Here is a 23,311-nt window from a genome sequence, read left to right on the forward strand (position 1 = left end):
CCTAAACAGATGGCCAGGGATCCTGAAACCGTGTCCTGGGACAGGCTCTGTATCGTCCGAGGTTACAGAAGAACAAAAAAAGCCACAGCCATTGATGGGTTAACTCGGGATATTCTCTTAGGAGGAAGTGAGAATTTTAGCATAACTTCAAATTAAAGGGCGAACGCTGCCTCAGTCTTATGTGTCCTGTTAAGGATTAATCCCCTACAGTGCACAATAGAGAGCCTGTTCCCGGACTACTCTTTATTTGGTTCGCAAATAGTGAGCTAAAAAAGTGCATTAATATGCAGGAACGGTAGAAGTAAGTGCACACTGCTCGCTGAAATATTTCTAAATGGTCTCTTGTGAATATAACACACACACATATATATATATATATATATATATATATACCTACCTATACACACACGATATTTGTGTGTGATAAAAATGTCACAATACGTTAGAGGTAGAAGTAAGACTGTAGGTATTTAGGATCGGGAATGCTAAATTCTGTAATCTTGATTAAAGGGAACCCGACACTAGTTTATAGGAGCAGTGCCATGTTGTCATACTTTTAGGTAACGCCTTTCTAAACACATAGTAGTCAAAAAAAAAAAAAAAACCTTTTTAGTATCCTGTAAAATAATGCTGACTTGATTGACGCCCCACTGAGTATATGAGGACGTCACTATCTCTGAAGCCTTTGGCATGGGTCTAGGAGGGTAATTCTTCTCTTAAGGGAGCCTTCACACGGAGTATACGCTCCGCTCATTCTGAACTTAAAACACGCTCAAAAGCAGCGCGTATAAAGCAGATCCCATTCATTTCAATGGGAGCTGGCATATGAGCGCTCCACATTGAAATGAATGGGCTGCTTTTTTCTCTATGGGCCCCTTCACACGGCGTAAGCGCTTGGCTCACTCCGAGCCGTACACGCGAGCGCTTCTAACTTCCCATTCACTTCAATGGGAGCACTCGTAGAGAAAAAAGCAGCCCATTCATTTCAATGGGGAGTGCTCGTATGCCGGCTTCCATTGAAATGAATGGGAACTGCTTTACATGCGCTGATTCTGAACGTGTTTTAACGTTCAGAATCAGTCAGCGTATCCGAAGTGTGAATGCACTCAAAAAGTGTCTCCTGCCCTGTAAGGCCTCATATTAATGGACAGCACCTCACCTTGATAATTTGCGGGTCTGTTTGTGAATAACAGATCACTTTTTTTTTTTTTTTCTTTTTTTAAGAAATAATTTCATATACTTGTACAGAGTATGTGGGCCCATGAAAAAGGGACAGCGCACATATCCTGTCTGTGATTTTTGGAGACCTGTAGACTTTAACGGGTCTCCTTGTTCCGTGAAGTAGACCAAAATTGCACATGTCATCTGAACATGCTGTTAGAACCAACTCTTGGATTCACGTAGTGAATATGTGGTGTGAAATGCTTGAGGCTAATATGCAAGTGGTAACCAGCCACTGTTAATACGTTATTGAGTCTGGTTTCACATTAGCTATATATTTTGCAGACTAGAAAATAACAGGCGTCCATCCTGGTGTACTTCTGTGTGCCATCCATTTTTGTATTCCCAGACCCTATTTCCTATTAAAATAAATGTGACAAACTGTAAATTAATTAAAGAATATAAATTATATATATATATATATATATATATATATATATATATATAATATAATGTCAATTAATATAAATTTTATAAGTGTAATTAAAAATAAGTATTCATTTTATTTTCAAACCGAATTTGGAAACTTTTTTCCGACTCTACCCAAAATTGGTCCTGACTCCAGCTCCACGGTCCTGCGTGTTCTGTGCATTTTCTTCAGGGACTCATAGGCTTAAATGGCCGAGACGAGTAGAGAAATGAGAAAATAATAGTGGCTGCTCAGATTTTTTTTTTTTTCTCAGTGTCTCTATCCATGAAACACAATGGATATATGATAGATCCCATTCACTTTAATGATTTCTTTCACGGATAGCACACAGTCAGTCCTTAGTGACATGATCTAAAACTATAGACGTATGAGCAGCAGCATGGATCCTCATTGAAAAAAGTGAGATGTGGAACTTCACTCCAGTATTGGTGCAGAGTATGCGTCGCCATACGCATGAATATTCTACAGTCTGAACGTGACATTAGTTTACCATAGAGTCACTTTTTTTTTTTTTTGTTTCTGTATCAACCTGTATACAGTCTGCCCCTTTGTTAGATACCAAAGCCTCACTGAGGTTTGCCTTTTATTCCCAAAGTAATGGTTTCCAGGCGATTGATTGGTTGCTTTGTCATGTATATTCGTTCAGCCCACAGTATAGCAGCTCCATTATTTGTCAGTGACAGCTTCCATTTAGATTGTTATTCCTGCTGTCAAGGATATGTTGTATTAAATGGCTGCAAAATACAATGAACAGCCAGTGCCGTTAACATTGTACAGCTCCATGCTACTGCTCCTGCCCCCATGCTGGTGCATAACTTTATCTAGTGCCCTGGCATTCTCCAGCACTGAATGTATTGATTCCCATGTTCACATCGGTCCTTGTTCTCAGGCTCAGACAGACACACAAAGGGCAGGTTCATGGAACAGTAAAAAAAAAAAAAAAAAAAAAGGAGCGAGCAGATGGCCATAGACATTGCATTGATGACACATCCCAACAAGATTGTCTTTATCTGACAAATATCTGCTTTTCAGTGTTTGCTTATGCTCCGATCTATTAGGAGTATTACATTGAAGGCTATGTATACCTTCACAACCATTTGCAATAGACGGCAATTTAAAATTTGCTACGGTTTTCTTTCTATAACTGTGATACAGCCCTATGTGTCTTCATGGTAACAGACTACAAAGTAAGTCTGTGTAGTCTGAGCCTGTATTCCTCCGTCTGTTCTCTGCCTCTCTCTAATCTTGCAAATATCACCATAAAGAGGGGAGAAATAGGAGGAAATATAAGATTAGGATTGACTATATAGGGTTTGTTCGTTGCCTGTTACTCCGAGGAGCTGTAGAAAAAAAAGGTAGTATTTTTATTTTAAGGTAAGACATATTCTTTCTCACTTAAAGGGGTTGTCCCATCACAAGGATCCTATCTATACTGCTAGTTTATGTGGATGTAAGACTTTTCCTAAATGCATTGCTTTATCAAAACTGCTTTGTTTGGCCGCTATCTTAATTTATTTACTTCATTGTTTACACTCCGTTTCTATGGCCCTTGGGATTATCTGTTCATTTGTCAAGTGATGTAGCTGCCTGCTCTCAGAGGGGGAGGGAGGGGCTGGGAGCAGCTCTGAGCTGTTTGTGTCTTTTAAGTAGGGATTTCTGAGCTCTTATCAGTTGGTTTAATTGAATTTCGCTGATAAGGGCTGAGATAGGGAGTCCATTACCTCTGTATGTAATGCAAACTGACTTAAATCCAGCTCTGCTACATCAGCTTCACACTGTGGTAATTCATTTACAACCAATCCCGTGCAAGTGAAACCCCGCCCACCTATGTGCCGAGAAAAGCAGGAAGTGAAGAGAGCACAACAGCCTGCAGGTTAGTGAACAAGCGTCATGGGAATACCCCTTTAAGAAGCACAGAGAGAATTAAAGAATTGGTTCCTAGATAGACTTGGCCTTTAAATGGTGTCTCTTGCTTTTTGTTGTTCCTTTATTGTTGGCATATTTGAGTTAGGTGCGAACAAGCCTATGGGATTTGCAAACTTCTGAACACGTCTGTGGGGTCTGACGTATAGTATTTGACCCAAAAGTTGGCTTCTGTTGTAGATGCATTGTCTTTATGAGCATCCTGGACCTTTAGTGCTAGTTCACACGGAGCAAAATGGCACTCTATTGGGAGGCTTTTTTGGAGGCTGATTTTGAGGCGGATTCCTGACCAAATTCCTGACCTAAAAACTCAGTGTGAACTCAGCCTTACAGGGTTTTTTTTTTCACCAGAGAGGATTTTGTTGGCCTCCTCTCTGTTCACAGAGTCTCACGAATGCTATCATAGCTCAATGACCTGTACAACATACGCTCCGTGCATGGGAGTTTTGGAGCAGTCACAACGTGAATATGTAAGCCATATTCCTCTCCCGTTAGACATCTGCTATATCACAGTCAAGCACTTGTAGCATTTCCATGTTCTGCTTGCCACCAGCCTTGTCATCAGAAGCTGCGTGGACAATGGAGTCAGGCCAACGGGGAGAAGCTATGAAGCAACCGCCTAAAACGTAATGCCTCACCATGGACTGTTCCTGGTCTTGTATGTGTCATGCTAATGTCTTTGATCGGCACAAGTCTCTGGCAGTGAAAGGGTTCCGCTTATCCCGCACGTCTTTTCTCATTTCGCTGAGATAGGGATTCTGTCTGTATTTCACAAGGCTGAGGTGGGCGCTTAGGACTTCCCTGTGTGGTTTCCTGAGCGCTACCAAATGTTGTGCTCCTTTCTGCAAGTATAATGGCTTTTTGTTCTGATCCATGGAATTAATAACTTGTAAATTTGACTGCAAATTTTCTATTTTTTATTTTTTTTCTACAATCGAAGTGATCTTCTGATCTGGGTGAAGACCAGCTACTATCCCTTGGGCTCAGCTTCAGCCCTACATGCATTCTTTGTACAACAGTGCTGTACATTGTGCAGTGGCTGTTCCTGGTATTGCAGCTCATCTTTGCTTGAGTGCTTCATGTCCCATGCAAAGATATGATCACTAATGCATCCTAAGGATAGGTCATCAGTATTAAAGTCCTGGGTGACCCCCTTTAAGGGAACCGTATTGTAATGACAGGGTTGTGCCATCTGAATAATGGTGCAGAAGAAAGAATTTCTATTCTTTTGCATCCGCAGCTAAGTCTGACTTAAAATTTTGAAGTTATTGCCTATCCGTGGGATCCCAAGTTCGGGTGGTCCCGATCACCCATCTGAATGGAGCAGCAGACTTAGCTTCTCATCTGGCAGTCCATTCATTCTGTGTGACGCTGCCTGAGATAGTGCAGCTCACTCCCCTTTTTTTTGATACCCATCCCCCACAAATAACATATGGCAACTAATGTATATGCATGTCTGGACCCCCCTCTATTAGCCAAAGTGGCTATTGAATAGCCTGCATTGAAATAAATGGCAGCCAACAGTATTACTGCATTGCTTCCTGCTGCTGGCCTTGATCAGCTGAGGGTCAGGTCAGCGTGGCTGCACAAGCCTGTTGTCTTCAATAGGGCAGGTTTCTCTTTGGCGGCATTCACTTCAATGGTATCCATGGAAAAACAGACTGCATATATCCAACATGGCTCTCATGAAAGTGTAAGACATGATGCCAGTGTGAACTAAGCCTAATCAAGCTTTCTCTGCAGGTAAATAGCTACACCCCACGATCAGTTACTTATCCCCAGTACTGAGAACCCCCAGATACATTCACATACATATGTATAGCCCAAAAAGACCTTGCCAACTACAAATATGCAGATTCATAGTTTTGTGTGCCAGTTCTTTGCCCAGATAGCTGGCATGGCTGAATGATATGTTGTAGTGCTGGCATTTCTATAAACAGTGATCAGCTGGCGCGGTAGCATCTAGTCTGCTATGTATACACATAAGATACCATCATATTCCATTTACAGGCAGATAGAAGCTGGATAATGTGAGAATTATATTCCTGTACATTTATATTTCTAATGTAAGGTCAGTCACCCAAATAGAGCTTTCAATAAGCCCGGTTCCTTTTATGACTTATGTATTGACTACTTAGCTTTGAAAGGTTATCAATATGTAATTGGTGGGGTCTGACACCCAGGGCCCCCATTGCTGTGGCTTCTTCCCTTTGTCAGTGACCTCACATTTATTGGTCGAATAGTACGGCAGTAGCTCAGTTCCATTAAAGTGAATGGGACTGAGCTGCAACCCCAGTCACTGCTCCTACGACATGCACAGCACTGTACTTAGTATTCTGTGAAGAAACTGCAGCCTCTTCAACCGGCTGATCTGTGGAGGTCCTGGGTGTCAGACACAAATTGATGAGGGTAGCTCAACAATGTACAAGTCCTGGGAAACCCTTTTTTAGAGTACATTCATATTTGCACCAGAAGTGAGACTGTCGCAATGCCTGTATGAAATTAGCCAACAACAAAAAGTCCTGCTTACTCGGCTTTTTCATCTGCCAGTTCCTGGTTGAAAGAGACACACTCTCGAAGGACCTAATTTTAGTCAGTGGGGTCTGCCGGGCTCCTTATTGTGTCCCAAGTACTACACGTCATTCTTCCTACCCCCTGCACAGCCCCCTACCTATTCCTTATACGTTATTGCTATATTAACCCCTTCACACAGCATAATTACATGGGGCTCGTGGGATGTAGTTCTTGCAAAGAAGTGTGAAAGGATGGAGTGGACTCAACTACTGTGCCTGTCCCATCCGAAACAGGTATCAACTGTAAGAGTTTATGGTTAGACTTGACCCACTGAGACTCCCACTGACCATGAGAATGGGGGTCCTGATATGCATGGAGAAGCAGGTGCATTGTCACTCCACTCAACTGCATGAGAGGTAGCCGAGTAAAGCATTTGCATTTCTCTAGCATTCCCAATGTAGATGAGTAAAGTGTTCAATGGATTTTCTTGTCTCAAATGGATTTTACATTTTGATGACCTATGAACAGGACGGGTTATCGGTATGTGATCTGTGAAGGGCCAACACCCATACGCTATATAGAGCAGCTGTTCCAGCAGTCTCCAGGCATCAGAGCCTAGTGCAGTGGAGGGGGAACATGTGCGTGCAGCTCCTATTCAAGTAATAGGATAACACTGCAGTTCCCTGGAATGACCACTATACAATGGATGGGGCTCCTGCGCCACTTCCATTACTTCAGTAGGATCAGCTCCCATGCACCCGCCATCCACTGCACCAGCTTTCATTGCCTGGAGGCTGCTGGAACAGCTGATCTGTGCAGGGTCCAGATGTCAGACCCACACAGATCAGATACTAATGACCTATCCTGTATATAGGTCATCAGTATGGAAAATACATTTAAGACAGAAAACCCAAATTAAGAAACAAAGTCTTTAAAAAAAAAAAAGGAAACTTTTTTTTCCCTTACGCAACTTTTTATGATGGCTTTAGAAAAATGAGGAAAAATGGTCAGCATAATTGGTACTGCCACATCCGTAACAACATGTGCTATAAAAATGAGCCGAAATAAAATACAAGTCGGCCTGCAAAAAAAAAAAAAAAGCAGTGTTGGTGGGAAACTGGAAAAGTTATGGCTTTGAAAAAAAAGGCTGCTCTATCCTTACGCTGAGGTACAATGTCGTGGAAAAGTTCCTTTTTTTGTTGCAGATTTTTTATGTTTTGTTTATTTTAAGTCTATGGCTATGTTCACACAGTGGAAGCTTTCATTTGCTGATTAAGTTTAGGTGAATGGGCCTTATTAACTGAGTCTCTCGCTCTGCGGGTTCGGTGGCTGAATCAGTCGTAGAATCCACTACAAGTTTCAGCTTTTTGCTTCAGTCTATAGGGTCAAAGTTGTTGCTGAAATCCACTTCAAAATCGCCAAATTCTGAAAAAAAAAAAAAAAAAAAAAACCGCCAAATTCTGTTGTGTAAACATGCCTTCAAAGCGTCCTTTATATTTCCCATTCCTTTTAAATCCACTCCTGGCTTTAGCTTAAAAACTGCAGCTATTTGACAACCTTTGGCTTCAGCCTTGAAGGGTATTTGTGGACCCCACACAACCTGTGTGCATGGGCCATCAGTATAAAACATGGAACATGAAAAACCTTTTAAGGCTATGGCCCCACGTGGCAGACCACATTGTGGTTTTTCCTGCAGCTCTTTCTGCTTCCATTATACCTATAGGGAAACCGACAGTGTTTCCATAGATATAATGGACACACTGCGATTTCCAAAACCGCAACACAACACACCGCTGTTTTTTTCCACAGTGTTTTTCACAGAAAGGCTGCCAAGTTTCCTGTGTGGACTTTCTGCCCGCAGGTATAATGGACATGCTGCCATTTGTTAATGGGAGTAACTAGAATCCTATCCACTTTTGCAGGTAATGGTTTTTCCCAAGCTTAAGGCCCATCTAGGCGATAACCCTGTTGTCTGATAATATTTCATTGTGACAGAGCTGCAATATCCGGGCACCTGGAATGGGGCAGATACTTTGTGCTATCCCCCTCGATGCTGTAGCCATTAGGTTTGGGGTGTACATAGCATGCAATGTGATGTAACAGGCGACTGCAGGCAGCACTGGGATGTCAGTATCTTTTCCTCTACATAATGTGAGTGCCTCTGATAATTTGGTCTATCCCCATACTAGTCTTATCTGAAGAAGTGAGCCATGCCTCTCTCTGGCCATGTGACTGCTTTGGAGCCAATCGTTGCGACACTTACTAAATATTCAGGGCAGGGGATATTCGAGTGCATATTTGTGCGAGATTGTATATGATTTATCAGCATTGGACAGACTCCAGAAGTCTGTTAGAGATCACATACAACTTCTAACGACACTGACCATGCGGACTCCAAAAGGACCTGTCTGTTTTAGTAACTACTTCTATTATTCCACATGACGTAACAACTTTAGTACATCTTTTAGGATGTTGCATTGTGTTGTTCCTCTTTTACTCCTCCTGCAAATTAATACGTTTATAAACTGTCACATTGTCTAGTCAGAGCCACGTGTGACCATACCGTGTGTGCAGAGACCAAACACTGTCACACACCATGTCTATATGCGTCTAGGTGACAATGTCTCCATAATACGCCATCCATATTTTTCTGTCGCATTCTGTACTGATCAGCTTCTATGTGGATCGCCAATCGTCTGGCGCCAGCTGCATGTTTTGTTCCGCCCCCTTGCTGTCTGCTTTATTTTCACATCTCTTCAAAACCTCTGTTGACCCCAAAATGACGTTTTTTGCAACCCACGCTACAACCAAATTCAGCATAGAAAGCCAATCATGTGTGACGTGTAAGATCTAGTTATCCTTCAGTTTTGTAGTGTGTTATTTCCTACAACAGTCGCAGTTCTCCACGGAAGTCGTTTTAGGAACATTTTGGTATATATGACTTTTTTTTGTGTGTCACCTACATTGTGGATTCCATTCGTAATACACCCTGCCATACAATGGATACTACTGATGCCTGATAGACCACATTAACTTATCATGTGGTTCCTCACATTGAAGAAAAGAACTACTTGCTTCAAATGTGAACCTTAAGATGTACAAAATTTTGCCAGGGCCAGCCTTCCATCTGTGTGTGTGTATACTCTCCCTTTCCTTAAGATAAGTCATCAATTAGTAATGGGCTGCTGCTTGAAGAGGTTGCAGCTAAGCTTATTATCGCAGCTCAGCCCATTCACTTGAATGGGGCTGAGGTGTGATCAAGCCATGTAACCGATGTACCCCCACAGATCTCCATTTGATGACTTATCCTAAGTCCTAAAATCATCTTTACAGCTCCATACATTATGTAGTGACTATGTATCGTATTGCAGCTCAGCCCCATTCATGTGAATGGTACTGAGCAGCAGCAGCATGGCCGTGTGAGCAATGGTAATGATGTTGCTGGTCTGAGAAGAGGAAGTAGAGCTCACGCAAGCGCAGCAAGCTGCGCAAACAGGGGTGTCAGACTTTATTGACCTATTATTGATGTCCTGTCCAAAGGATAGTCCAGGAGAGAGACAGGTGGTTAAAAATTGCCCCTTTATCAGAGACTTTTCGTGTTATGTATAGAGAAGTGTGTTTATTGCTCATTACGATTTCTTCAAGAACCCTTTAATATAACAGTCTGTCTTTTGATTTGTTTTTCTTTGCAGGCCGCAAGCACGTTTTTCCCAAAAACATAGTGAGAGGAGGGTGACGAGAGGCTGGTGCTGCGCCAGGTAGCCTTGACGTGGTGTGGGCAGCAGAGGGGTCCAGCCCTGTTTTGAAGGTCCCCGCAGGGCAGGGACGCTGCGGCAGCCATGGAAGCCATAGCAAAATATGACTTTAAAGCAACAGCAGATGATGAACTAAGCTTCAAGCGAGGAGACATACTGAAGGTGAGCGGCACTCTGGAGGCTTAAGGATGCCCATAAAACATGCTGCTTCATTCACTGTAACGTTGTGCATGCTCTCTGTCTCTCTTGTGGTATTTCATAAAAGGTCCTGCAGAACTGATGTAAACCACATCCACTGTAACTTCCTGCCCTTCGCTTCTCCTCCCTCATGTTCATCTCTCCATGATAGAAGTATTCCTCCTTTACATTACACTTAGGCTACACTTTACCATAGGGAATGATACATTAGTCTTGTGTATATGAGTCTTTACTGTGCTCTCGCTACACTTTTTTCTCCGTGACTTTATCTTTTACTTACAGTTTTCATTAGAAGGAAAATCGGCATTAGATGGATAGTTTGGGCACAACAATGCTAACAAATAGTAATAAAAAATAGACTTGCATATAGATCTTGGTAGGACAAAAGACCATTTTGTCACCTTGAAGCCATAATATTAGAACCACAGACAGGAGATATGGATAACATTATCTTAATGGAGCCTGTTAGGGCAATTTGAGACACTAAACCACCCACAGGTCACCCCAAATTTCCCTGTGGTAACGCCAGCACAGACTCCCTTGGGTCGTGACATTCATGTGGATGTTACTATATTATGCACCCCTTTACAGCAGCTATATTTCCTAATGTTAGAGGCCTCTCTCAGCAGGATAATCCATCCCACCACACTGCAGATGTTATAGATGCCCACACTTACACAGATCCTCTGCTATGCTTGACTGATGGTTGAAGACATTCTTCGCTCGGCAGCATATGTCCGGCCTTCTGTCATTTCCAGAGATCTCCTACTTCAACTCATCCATCCGTGAAGACTTCAGATGTCTAGTTTCAGTTCTCTGTTGCAAGTTATTTTTTTTATTTCCTTTTCCCAGATTCTGAACATCTCCACATGCATACTATTGTCTTCTCGATTTGGAGAGAGAGACAGAGAATCCCATTAGTTTGGGCGTGGAGCATGTGTAAACCCGTATAGGCAGATCATGAGAGTAGTATAAGTAGGGTCTTATAGAGGTCTGATCTCTAGGACTCTCGTCGTCATTAAAGGCCCCCCCGAGTCCAAATTTTCTGCCCGGGAGTCTTCCCAAAAAGCAGATAAAATAATTTGGGTTCATTACCCAAGTAGGCATGATAACCCAACTAATGCAAGGGGAAGAAAAACAGGAGTGCTACTATAGTTTGCAGTATCTGTATCCAGTAACCACCAGGCTCTGGTGCTTGCCATAAAATTTTGGAGCTCCACTTTGAAGCTATAAGAGGATTTGGGCATATCAAAAAGTGGGGATAGGGATTCATCTGCAGTTTATCCACTGGAAAAGCTTCTCACCAGCAGGTCAGTAGTCCCAGTCTATCAGAGATGGCAACACAAATGTGCAGAGGGTAGCCTGCTCTGTTCCATGCATAATAAAGAATGGGATCTTACAGAAATAGATAGCTTTCACTAGAGTCCAAGCTATTCTCTAGTAATGTGGCCTGATAGTAAAGCTAGCTAACAGGCAGAAGCCTCCACTTAAAGGGGTTTTCCTGGCACATTGGTGGGCTAAAAAGAGAAGCTTACCTACCCCTGGTTCTCTGTTCTGGCGTTGGTTCTCCTGTCCCATTCCGCAGTGTGCTGACTGGGCCGCAAGTGAATTGGCTCAATTGTCCTGTGGCAAGTTGTTGGGCCACAGGTTGGGTGCTGCTGATATCTCTGCTCATATGTCACCAGTTCCCAACATATTAAGGCAAATAATTGGACAGTAGTCCAATGAGCTGCTTTACTTCTGGCCCAGCCAGTACAACATGGAATGGAAAACCCCTTTAAAGGTACTGCAGCCACTGCTAAAATGCTGGGTCTGACTTTGTAAATTTCATAGTTTAGTGCAAATCCCCTAGTAGACTGCTTATAGTGTGAATGTTGTGGTAAACCACATGCTATAGCAGCACCCAAATATCTATAGGGCTGGTTGTCAACCTATGCCGTGTAATGTTTTGCCTTGCGCTCCCACCCATGCACAGAAATAACGTGGGATCTGCTGTGCCAGTTTGTAATTTTTTTGTGGTCATTTTTGTCCATCATTTTGCAAACCGCTGAGGCATAGTTTTTGGTAGGTGATGTATTAAAAGGGACATCTATATTTATAAAGGCGTGTGTGCTGTCATATGGCTCTGAACTCATTGGAAGGAGTTCACTATTGATCTTACACCAGTTTCTTGTGTTAAATTGTTGCCGCCTTTGGCGCATAGCCAATATTACATCAAAAATTCACAATTTTTGATGTTTTGTGTCTCATGTGCCACTTTTCTGTAAAGTGGGACTGGCAGGAGTGCGAGTTCCCAGCTGTAACATGTATAAATTATAGCTTAAGTATATGGCAGGTCCTGGCACATGAGAGGGCCGGAGATACGCCTAATTTTCCCCTTAATAAATTAGTGGCATCTCCTCTCAGTCTTGATAAATTCCCCTATTGAGTTTCCATGGGACCAGACGATGCAGATTTTAGTCAGTATTTTCGCTCACTTTGCTTCACGGCTTGGATGATAATTGGACGTCTCTATGTGTTTTGCTCTTTATCCTTTGGCTTTATCATTTTCCTGTCATTACCATGCCGCTGCGCCTTCTATATTTATATATCGATCTGTGCCGTTTCCTGCTCTCGCTCGCCGCTCTCTTCCATTAGCTCACAGCCATTGCAGATTAAGAGCTCTTGGCTTTCTGGCCTATTTTAGTTAATCTCATTTATGTTATCTCATCTTATTATCTCATGTCTGCGTAACCCCATCAAGCTCAGCCGCCTTCTCTTTAATAACCAGAGGCAATCGCTTAATCCTTAACACTTCACTGCCTCTTGTCGTCTTGTGAGCGCTGTCCTCCATTACATTGTAAAAGAAGCCGCACAAACAAAATGTCTCAGGGACGCCAATGGTCATCTTTTCAGGGCGGGTTTGCTGTGAAACAAAGGTAGACAGCAAAAGAAAATGTATACTTATGTTCAGAGCACATGAGCCCTGGGTAACATACACTAGGACATATCGTGACTCTATGACGTACTTTGCACTGTGTGCATGCTGTGCATTCATTACGGTGCACGGTGTAGGGTCATAGCCTTGGGGGAGAGGTACTTTGTGTCATTTGTTTAGGCGGGGGTATTCTGCTTAAGAAGGTTGATAAGCACTGCTGTATATAATACAGGCTATGGGATGTGCAGACACTAGTCACATATAACAAGCCAGTGACTATAGCAGCATTGTTTTCTCCTGGAGCAGACAGGCACAAAGCAGCTCACATAACAGGACCCAAACACAAGGTCAGCTGTATCTGGTCTCAGCCAGCTGTATTACACCGGAGCTGGAGCACGCCGACATCACATATCAACATTTTAAAGGGTTTTTTCAGGGGCTTTAGGATAGGTCATTAATGTCAGATCAGCAGGGGAATGACACTCAGGACCCGCACAGATCAGCTGTTCAAAGAGGTAGCAGAGACTTGGTGAACTGCAAACAGGCCATGTGACCAATGGACTTGACCTCCCAGACAAGTGAATGGGCTGAGCCACAATACCAAGCATATCCACTATATGATGTATGGTGCTGTGCTTGGCAAATAGTAAAGTGGCCGCAGTCTTTTTAAACAGCTGATGGGCGGGGGCGCTGATGATGTACTGATGTACCCAGGCTGGGCAGACCAGTTGCTTTCTTTCGTGTAGCCTGCCCAGAGTTATGCTTTGTAAATTCATAGTTAGGGGGGAGGGGTGGCCAGAGCCATTCTTAAAGTGCTTCTCTCTAGCTCAGGGAAATCTATTAATCCATGTATTACGTGGCCAGTCACTGTATGGCCATTGTAGAGGAAATGTAAATGGGCCGCAACTGATTTACTAGCCACTTACCGCACAGGATGCTTTTTTTTTTTTTTAATCAGTATTCTCTCCACAAAATCATTATATTAAGGTGGCCCTCTTCTCAAAACTTGTCTTGGGTGATGGGGCTTTACTTTGGATGCTCTCAATGCTTCTCCCTATTGTCAAGAACTGTCAGGTCAGCAGTCTCCTAGACGTGATCACCATCTCCATCTGCTCCGCCATCTCTTCTAACACTTCACTTTCTATTCCTGTCCTGGGCAGAAAATATCATAAGCATCTGATAAATGGGACAAGACGACAGACTATTATGGGTTACCATCTGCTGCAAGTTGCAGTAGAGCTGCGAACAAATGTTTCTTCTCTTTTCACAATGTATTTATGGGTCGCCCTAAAGATCTCATGATCAGCATTTATTTTTGTCTGGCAGCACCTACAGAATAGGATCATCCTGGGGGTATGTTCACATGGCATAATTCAGAACTGATTTTAAGGGGGTTTCTGTCCCAAAATCATTATCAAATTCTGCCCTGAAACTGCATCCCATTGTTTTCAATGGTAGGCAGTAATTGAAGCAGGACACTGTAAAAAAAAAAAATAAGCGACCTGCGATGTGAACCACTCCGCTAATATTCACTAATAGTAAAACTTATATAGACTGGTCACTTCTCCTTGCATGTCTGTGTTAGGACGTACCTGTATTCCTCATACCGAGCATCATTTCTTATAATTCTGTGTTGTGCCGATCCTCTATTGTTCCTCTGAGAAATGTATAGAAGTCGGGGGAGTGTCACTGAATACTCTATTCACCAGTCAGTGCTAACAGTAACAAACCATGTCGGGACATGCCCCTTGGACCAGGGAAATGGTAACATTCAGTTGTCAATCTATTCATACAGTTCCAGGAGGAGTAACAGAGGAACAGCACAGAGTTATAACAAAGGACGCTCCAGAATTATTATTTCATGAAGAATATAAATGGGCAAATTGTTGTATTCATGAAAAAATATCAGTATGTAGAAATGCACTAAGACACATCATCTACAAAAGAGGTCCCCAATGATGGCGCTGAAGACGGGTACTGGGGCGTGGAGAACTTAGCGTCTGGCCGTCCCGATCATTGAAGACCTCTGTAGGCTACTAGGTGTCGGCCTATGCTGCACACAATACACAGTATACGAGCATCGGCTGACATCTGGTAACTGTCCCATTTTTGAGAGTGATCAGATGGTGTAGGGCACACCAGCAGATCACTTGCCACAATTGGATACTAATGCAGCTTCTTGGCCTGTTCTTCTATTTTGCTCCTGAAACCTGTGCTATGGTGCCGCTGGGGCAGGAGCTGCATTAGTAAGCAGGTAAGTATAACATAGATGTAATTATAGTGGGGGGCAGACTATTATCTTAGGGTGGGCACTGTCACAGATATAGTAACCTACTAGCCCCAAACAGTCCTACCCCCCTACAGCTAATAACAGTCATCTTCCTCGCACACCTGTAATGTTATTACTGGGGAGGGCACTATTACTGTAATAGTGCCCCTCACAGGTAATAGTAGTCGTTGGCTTTCTGCCCCCCCCCCCCCCCCTTATATATACAGGTAATAATATTAGAGTAATAGTGCCCCCCAACTAATAACATTACCTGTGTGTTTGAGGGCTGTGGGGGGCACTAGAAGGGCACTATTACATAAATAGTGACCCTCCCCCCAGTTAATAACAATACTTGTATGTGTTGGGGGAGGCTATTACCTGTAGGGCACCTGTTTTGTCCATACCACGCATGATTTGGAGGGAGATCTCCCTTAATAAAGTATAGGGAAATGCCTAACTGTACGGTAGTAATTAAATATGCACTTTATTGTGTTTTGTTCTGAGTCAGCCAATCACCTCAACCCTGCCCCACCACCGAAAAACCTCACACACCGCCAGGCCACTGGAAAATTGGTTTCTATGAAAATGGTCCTTGGTATAAAAAAGGCCGGGGACCGCTGACCTACAAGACCCTGTGCAAATTAGCTGTAAACTGTGACTACACATGGAGGCCGCTGCACATCACACAACTACATTATAAAGCTGACATCATGGCTTCTCTCTGTAGAAAATAGGATTCTGCTTGTGAATAATGAAACAGAAATTACGTGGTTATAGGCAGGGCTGTGGAGTCAGAACCAACTTTAGGTGAAGTCAGAAAAAAGTTTTCGACTTTAGCTTCAAAATTAATGTAGAATGAGTTAGCCTGAGGAAAAATGGAGGGGTTGGAGTCGGTGGTCTGGCCTACTGACTCCACAGCCCTGGTTAAGGCGAACTGGTGGTTTTTCCACCATAAGCCGACCCTGTCGTACGCAGGATGAAGTCATTCCCTTTTCATTGATTGTAAGCTCTTGCGAGCAGGGCCCTCAGTCCCATTGTGTGAAATTATGTTCTTTGTTATGTATCTGTCTGTATTTGAACCCTACAAATTGTACAGTGCTGCGGAATATGTTGGCGCTATATAAATAAAATTTATTATTATCATTTTCATTGGAGCCCTCTGTCATTGCAGTAAAGTGAGGTTATAAATGTTAGAAAGCACATACAGTCATAAGTAAATAACACTACGTAGTCGCAGGGATGGGGGGACAGCGTCAGTCTAGTCACACTCACCACATCTCCTGGATATGACTGACAAACATACGCAGGAGGCGTGGCTAGACTACGCTGCTCCCCGCCCACTGTGGCTACTTGGGGTAATTTACATAAGACTTTTTAAGCTTTCAGACATTTAGAACTTCACTTTGCTGCAATAGAAAGATTATAGAATGGACCAATTAAAGGTATATACTTCATCCTGCACATGATGGGGCCAGTATATGGCAGATAAACCACCTGACAGGTTCCCTTTAAATAAGTCCAGTGAACCATTGTAAGGATATCCTACAGTAACCTTATAAGCCTTGAAACTTTGTAACACTTTAGGGGTTACTATTATCAATATTATTATTATGATGATGATGATGATTATATAAAGTAGCCCCTCGACTAACTTGTCTGTTCTATTGGCAGGTCCTGAATGAAGAATGTGACCAAAACTGGTACAAAGCTGAACTCAATGGCAAAGACGGATTTATTCCCAAAAACTACATAGAAATGAAACCACATCCGTGAGTATATTGTTCACCTAGGATGGGTGGAGAAAACATACGTCATATCCGTCACTGCCCTGGGTCAGTATAGGGTTGATATTATCCTGCAGTGATCCCTTTAGTGAATTGTTTAGGTCACCATATAAATTCAATCCATGTAATAATCGGGATGACATCCCTTGTCTAATACAAGAACTGACGTCTTTCTTCAAGTCACACATTCCCAAGTCATGTACAGTCTTGTTAATGCTTTGCAGTGGTTAAACAGAACCTTTCAGATTGGGAACAGATGTTCATATACTTCTAGGAGTAACAGATGAACTGCATAAAGCAGACCTATAGGAAAAGATGATTAGAATTGTTATTTGTAGTGTGATCAAACCCCAGGATACATCACCAGCCTGTCGGCATTGAAGACTAATCTTTTTTGTTAGTTTGTTTTGTCTCTTGTGGATTTCTGATCTGCTTCACCATTTTCTGCAGGTGGTTTTTTGGCAAAATTCCACGTGCCAAAGCAGAGGAGATGCTTGGGAAACAGAGACATGACGGTGCCTTTTTGATCCGAGAAAGTGAAAGCGCTCCAGGAGATTTCTCCCTGTCAGTAAAGTGAGTCCTGTCTAATGGTTGTGTTACTAGATGGTCATCGTCTGATAATTCTTAAAGGGGTATTCCAGTAATAATAATAATAATGTATTCTTTTTCCATTGTATAAGGGATAACTGCTAGATTGGTGGGGCCAACCACTGGGCCAAAACCGTGTCCCGTGTTTCCCACAGTAGGGTCTACCATGCCATGCGCTTGGCTGTCGTCTTCTGTACCATAAACTTTCAATGAAGCGGCAGGGCACATATTCAACCACTGTTTCCTTTGTTTCCAAAAAACGAACTTGCATATAACTGGGAGAGGGGGGCCTGAACACAAAGGGTCCCCTTTATGGTTATCCGTGGTCTATCTCCAAGCAGTCTAGCAGTCATCAACTATCCAGTTTATAACTTAAAGAGGACCTTTCAGATCCTCAGCACGTGGCTTTATATACCACTAGAAAGCCAACAGTGCGTTGAATTCAGTGCACTGTCGGCTTTCCCGTTATGTTCCCTGGGGCTGGAGATATATCGGTGCCATTACCGATCTCTGCCTACTGTCAGAAGGGCATTCCTGACAGTCTAGCTGGGCTGTGAGGAACGCCTCCCCCATGACAGTACTCGTCCATTGCCCTGTACTGTCGCAGGGGGCGTTCCCTACCGCCCAGTGATGATGCTGAGCTGTCAGGAACGTCCCCCAGTACTAGTCTATGGACGAGTACAGTCGGGGGGGGAGTGGTAAAGAACACCCCCTCTGACTCTACAGGGCTATGGACTAGTACTGGGGGGTTAGGGGGGTCCTCACAGCCCAGCTACATTGTCAGGAACGCCATTCTGACAGTGGGCAGAGATCGATGCTATTATAACAGCACCGATATCTCCAGCCCCAGGGCACATTATGGGAAAGCCGACTTTCTAGCAGTATATAAACCGCATGTGCCTGAGAACATGAAAGGTCCTCTTTAATATTACCAGACTAGCCCTTTGAAGCTGCTAAAGCTACGTTCACATCTGCTAAGATGTCTGCCAAAACAGTCCTGCATGGAGAACTTTATCCTTTGCCGGTATCAGTTTTATAATGACAGACACCAATGGGGTTGGTCCCTGTCTTATTGGTCCACCACTACATTGTTTTGATCCCTCGACAGACACAAACAATGGTGATGTCAGTGTGAACCTGGCATAAGCTGTCAGTAGGCTCACCTATAAAGCTATCACTTCTGTTTCAGGTTTGGCAATGACGTACAGCATTTCAAGGTCCTGCGGGACGGCGCAGGAAAGTACTTCTTGTGGGTGGTAAAGTTTAACTCCCTGAATGAGCTGGTGGACTACCATCGGTCCACGTCTGTGTCTCGGAACCAGCAGATCTTCTTACGTGACATCGAGCAGGTGCCACAGGTACACGGGGGAGACAGAGCCACAAGTTTACCACAGGTATATAGAGGGGGGAATCTAGGAGAGAGACTGTTCCGCAGATTTGAGAGGTGTATCTGTATCTATTCTGCCAAGGTATTTAAGGTGTTTAGATGTGTATAGTGTTCTCATCTGGACATCAGACCATGTTGTCAATTAACCCCTTAACTTCTCTGTTTAACAACATCAAGCACCAAACCTGCTTCATATTGTGTGGATGGTATTATTATAAGCTATAAGATATATGTGTATATGTAGAAATGTATACTGCTAACCTTTTATCATTTCCCTTAACAGCAACCTACCTACGTTCAGGCACTGTTTGACTTTGACCCCCAGGAAGATGGTGAACTTGGATTTCGACGAGGAGATTTCATCCAGGTGGTAGACAACTCAGACCCCAACTGGTGGAAAGGGACATGTCACGGGCAGACCGGCATGTTTCCACGCAACTACGTGACACCTGTCAACCGCAATCTGTAACTCAAGCCTTCACCGGACCAGAAGCCGAGAAGGAGCACAGGCAGACTTACCTGGGAGGGATTGACTAGGACGCCAATAGGAGCAAACAGATTGACTTTGGGGTGAATGGGCACATGGACGACCAAATATAAGAGCATGGACAGACTACTGACAGACCAGGGAGCACTAAATAATAGCCCACATAATCAAGGAACCAGTGCAAAATCAATGAAATTATAAGGTATTATACAGTGACAGGACGTGGGGGTAACATAAAGCGGGGGAGGGATTGTATGAAAACTGACTGGTAGCAGTGCGGCTGGTATGACTTGGGGTGGGGGTGGGCGATCCAAGACTAGCTAAAGATACAGACACAGGCTTAAAAGAGTGAATGTGACACGTAGGCCTTCTCGGTTGTCTGTCTGTGCTGTACACAGTTGCTTCTTGCAAGGGAAATGACCATTTGGCTCTGCGTGGAACTATTTTGGATGGGGTGGGGGTGGGCAAATGGGACTTTGCAGGCTCACCGGGCGGGAATTATAAAATTATGGATATTTGATTTAGAATGCCAAAACGTACCTATAAATTAAAACAGGAAACCAGAGACTTTTTTTTAACTTAACAGATTTCCCTTTACTGCTGCTGTTCCTCCTCTTATTCCATTTCTTTCCACATTTTTTCCTGTTTATCATGCATGTGTGTTTGCAACGCATTCGATCCGACACGCACCTGTAAAATAAAATGTACAAAATCCAACCATTTTTCTCTCTATGCAAAATCGTGGGCTCCTGGTGTGTTTGCAAGGAACATAAAAAGCAAGTTCTCATGAGGTTAGAGAAGATTCATGCGGGGACGGCACCCATCATCTATCACCTATCCCACAGCAGGCAATTGCTTCCCATTTTTTTCCCCCCAACCCAGGTCATGTATATAGTCTTTGAAGATGGAAAGTGCTCCTGTGGTTTGCAGGGAAGGGGTGGAGGTCATAAAACTTTATGACTAGTGCTCTGATAAAGGGAAGGCTGCACTACAATATATAGCATATATATGTCTCTCTTGATACTTGCTCCTTCATTTATCGATCTTCTGATTTATAGGACGCAGATAAGCAGTTATTTTGAGCCTGCAATCGGTAAAGAAGGAAAAAGGGAACTCTTGTGCAAGGCTACACTCTTCACCCTTGTCACGTTGAACATGCCGTCTGATCTGCTGGCAGAATGGTATAGAGCAGGAAGAACTGAGCAGACTGAAATATGGTTTATAGGAAAAGGTTTGGTAGGTTGTCATTGAACTAGACTTAGGAGTCCAATGGGCGGTCCTGCTCAGTGCCCAACTGTCCACTGGACTCCTCGGCTCAGAATGAGAAGGGATATAGAACAATAAATGATAAGTTATACTCAATTTTATATCAATCTGCTCAGTATCTCCTGCTGTGTTACATGCTGCTGGTACATGGGACAGAATTTAATGCTGACAGGTGACCTTTAAGGCAAAACTCCATAGTAGTAATGATACAAGTGCCAATGTACGAGCAAGGGCTGCGATATGATGCTTGGCCTTGATGCAGCCATGTACGTTGCATTAATATATGAACCCTCTGAGAGGGGCTGTGGATAAACCGGGTGCCTGTGCTTCAGATCTTACTAATAGAGAACTAACATACAGTGACTACAATATACAGGGTACACTCTGTATAGTAACTAAATCCCTACAGTATGGCTGTAATTGCTCTTTCTGTCCCTTACTTTTGACTCTCTTGTGTCTTGGCCCATCATAGTCTGCTTCCTTCAGGCCTAAGTGAATGGGGTTAGGAACGCACTGGGACCATATGATTGTGTATTTGGGGATTTGTGTATATCCTGCATCCTTTGCAGATGAATAATGTGTGTGTATATATATAAAAAAAATCAAATCAGTGTTTAATAATTCAGAACAGCTTCTGTATTTAATCCTCCGATGCATCATTTGGTAGATAGATATTAACTGTGAATAATAATAAAAAATCATGTGTATTCTTCATCTGACTGCTAGTCACATCATTTCATTTCTAGGCATAAGTAAGTTATATTTAAGTAAGCGCCCCTTTATTTGGCTATGTAAATGAATGGAATAACCTTATTATAAATTATATATACTGTATACAATTTCATTTTTAATTTCTACTTGCAAAATTTCTGTTTTTACGCAGAAGTGTTTTTTTTTGTTTTTTTACTAGCTAAGTCTAATCTTCAGGGGTGCAATTGTTCGGACCCCCACTGATCCGGAGTATCCCCTTTTGAATAGAGCCGCTATCAAGCATATGCGGCGGCTTTGTTTAACTCTTTGGGACTGCGAGAGACAGTCAAGCGTCATCCTAGACTTCTTTTCAGCAGTCCCTAAAAGTGAATGGAGTGCGCATGCATGACCCACACTTCATTCTAACAGGGGAACTTGGCGCTCTTGTTCTGGTAATTGATGTCAAACAGGGGGATATGTCTCCTTCATGGTACAACACTTGTCACATAACAGTCATATATGAGGTATTCCCTCCTTCTTCTCTAGCATTTGGGGTTTTGTTACAATGGATATTGATCATCTGCCTACAGAATATCTGCTCACTGATCTCAAGCCCACCATTTTTCTTCACTGCAGTCATGGTGGTTTAGGATGTGCCCTGCTGCGTTCTATATTGTCTATGGGATAACTGGAGATTGCTGATCGCTACCAATACAATATCCATGCACATGATGGACCCCTCCCCCAGTTCATTCATGTTCATCTCAATAAAGCTGGGCTCACACCAGTGCTCATTATATGTTGGAATATTCCGTCCCCAAATCCGTCCCATCTCATAAAGTGAAGACATCACTATAATATGACATCACTCTATGATCAGCTAGGGGATTCATCCACCTCAATCCTGACAATGAAGGGTCTGTAGCCTTTTCCTTTACTGTACAATAGCGCCATCACCCTGGCTATGCAGGGTGGTGCAGTTATTCATATGTATAGAGCTATGTTGCACATTATGAAGGTTTCTGCAAAGTTGATACATTGCTGCCCTCCACTTAATTCTCAGGATCGGTGGGGGTTCAAAGGTTATACCACCTCTGATAATAAAGTTTTAGCATATGCTAGCAATATTCATTCAGGTTTTCAGATAGGAATACCCCTTTTACTGAAAATCTAAGAGCTCTGACCAAAATCTTAAACATGTTGAAAAACTGAAACACATATTTAAAGGGTTTTCTGGGCCCCAATAGTGCTTTTCATTCATGGGATGGTCTATCAGTATCTAATCCTTAGGGATCCAGCAACTAGACCCCACACAATCAGCTGGTCCAGGTACTGGAGGCTACATCTGTGCATGGAGCCTGATGTAGCTCTGCTCCTATTCAAGTAATAGGTGGGAAGCAACAGCCCCATTTACACTATAGTGGTGGCGATGGGGAACTGCAGCTCTAGGCCTATTGCTTGAATGGGAGCAGCTGGTCCATAGCAGTAGCTTCGGGAATCAGGAGGCATCCAGAACAGCTGATCAGTGTGGGGTCTGGGTGTCGGACCGCCACAGACAGATAGCTTATGAGTATAAAGAAAGCTTTTAGAGTCCTGGAAACCCCTTTTATGACTCTAAAGACTAGGAAGAGGAGTTACTCCTGCTTTATGTGTGATGCATACGATGTTTCCCCGAAAATAGAAATATATGACCTGTCTTATTTTCAGGGGATGTCTTATGCAGCGGGGGACAATCGGTAGTCATACTGGCGCTTCCTTAGCGGAGTGCCGGCATGACTGCCATTGTAGGTGGTCCAGGAGGTGAAGGGGGGTGTCTTATTTTCGGGGAAACAGGGTACATACATACGTATCACACTGGTGGTGCAGTTTATGACTAGTAAAG

The 23,311-nt window shown here is 43.2% G+C and overlaps 1 protein-coding gene across 2 annotated transcripts in view; it reads left to right on the forward strand.

Annotated features, from left to right (window-relative positions):
- Nucleotides 1-19,586, forward strand: part of GRB2 (growth factor receptor bound protein 2) — a 33,298-nt gene extending 13,712 nt beyond the window's left edge. Inside the window, exons 2-6 of one of the 2 annotated variants that reach the window (XM_075277224.1) lie at nucleotides 9,781-10,005; nucleotides 16,899-16,996; nucleotides 17,462-17,584; nucleotides 18,789-18,993; nucleotides 19,270-19,586. In XM_075277224.1, coding sequence (XP_075133325.1) covers nucleotides 9,928-10,005; nucleotides 16,899-16,996; nucleotides 17,462-17,584; nucleotides 18,789-18,993; nucleotides 19,270-19,455 — 690 coding nt within the window. In that variant the 5' untranslated portion in view covers nucleotides 9,781-9,927 and the 3' untranslated portion in view covers nucleotides 19,456-19,586. The remainder of the gene's footprint in view (nucleotides 1-9,780; nucleotides 10,006-16,898; nucleotides 16,997-17,461; nucleotides 17,585-18,788; nucleotides 18,994-19,269) is intronic. The other variant, XM_075277225.1, reaches the window with a different exon arrangement.
- The last annotated feature ends 3,725 nt before the right edge of the window (nucleotides 19,587-23,311 follow it).

The sequence above is a fragment of the Leptodactylus fuscus genome, chromosome 6, assembly GCF_031893055.1.
Source record: "Leptodactylus fuscus isolate aLepFus1 chromosome 6, aLepFus1.hap2, whole genome shotgun sequence".
In the NCBI taxonomy this organism is placed as follows: Eukaryota; Metazoa; Chordata; class Amphibia; order Anura; family Leptodactylidae; genus Leptodactylus; species Leptodactylus fuscus.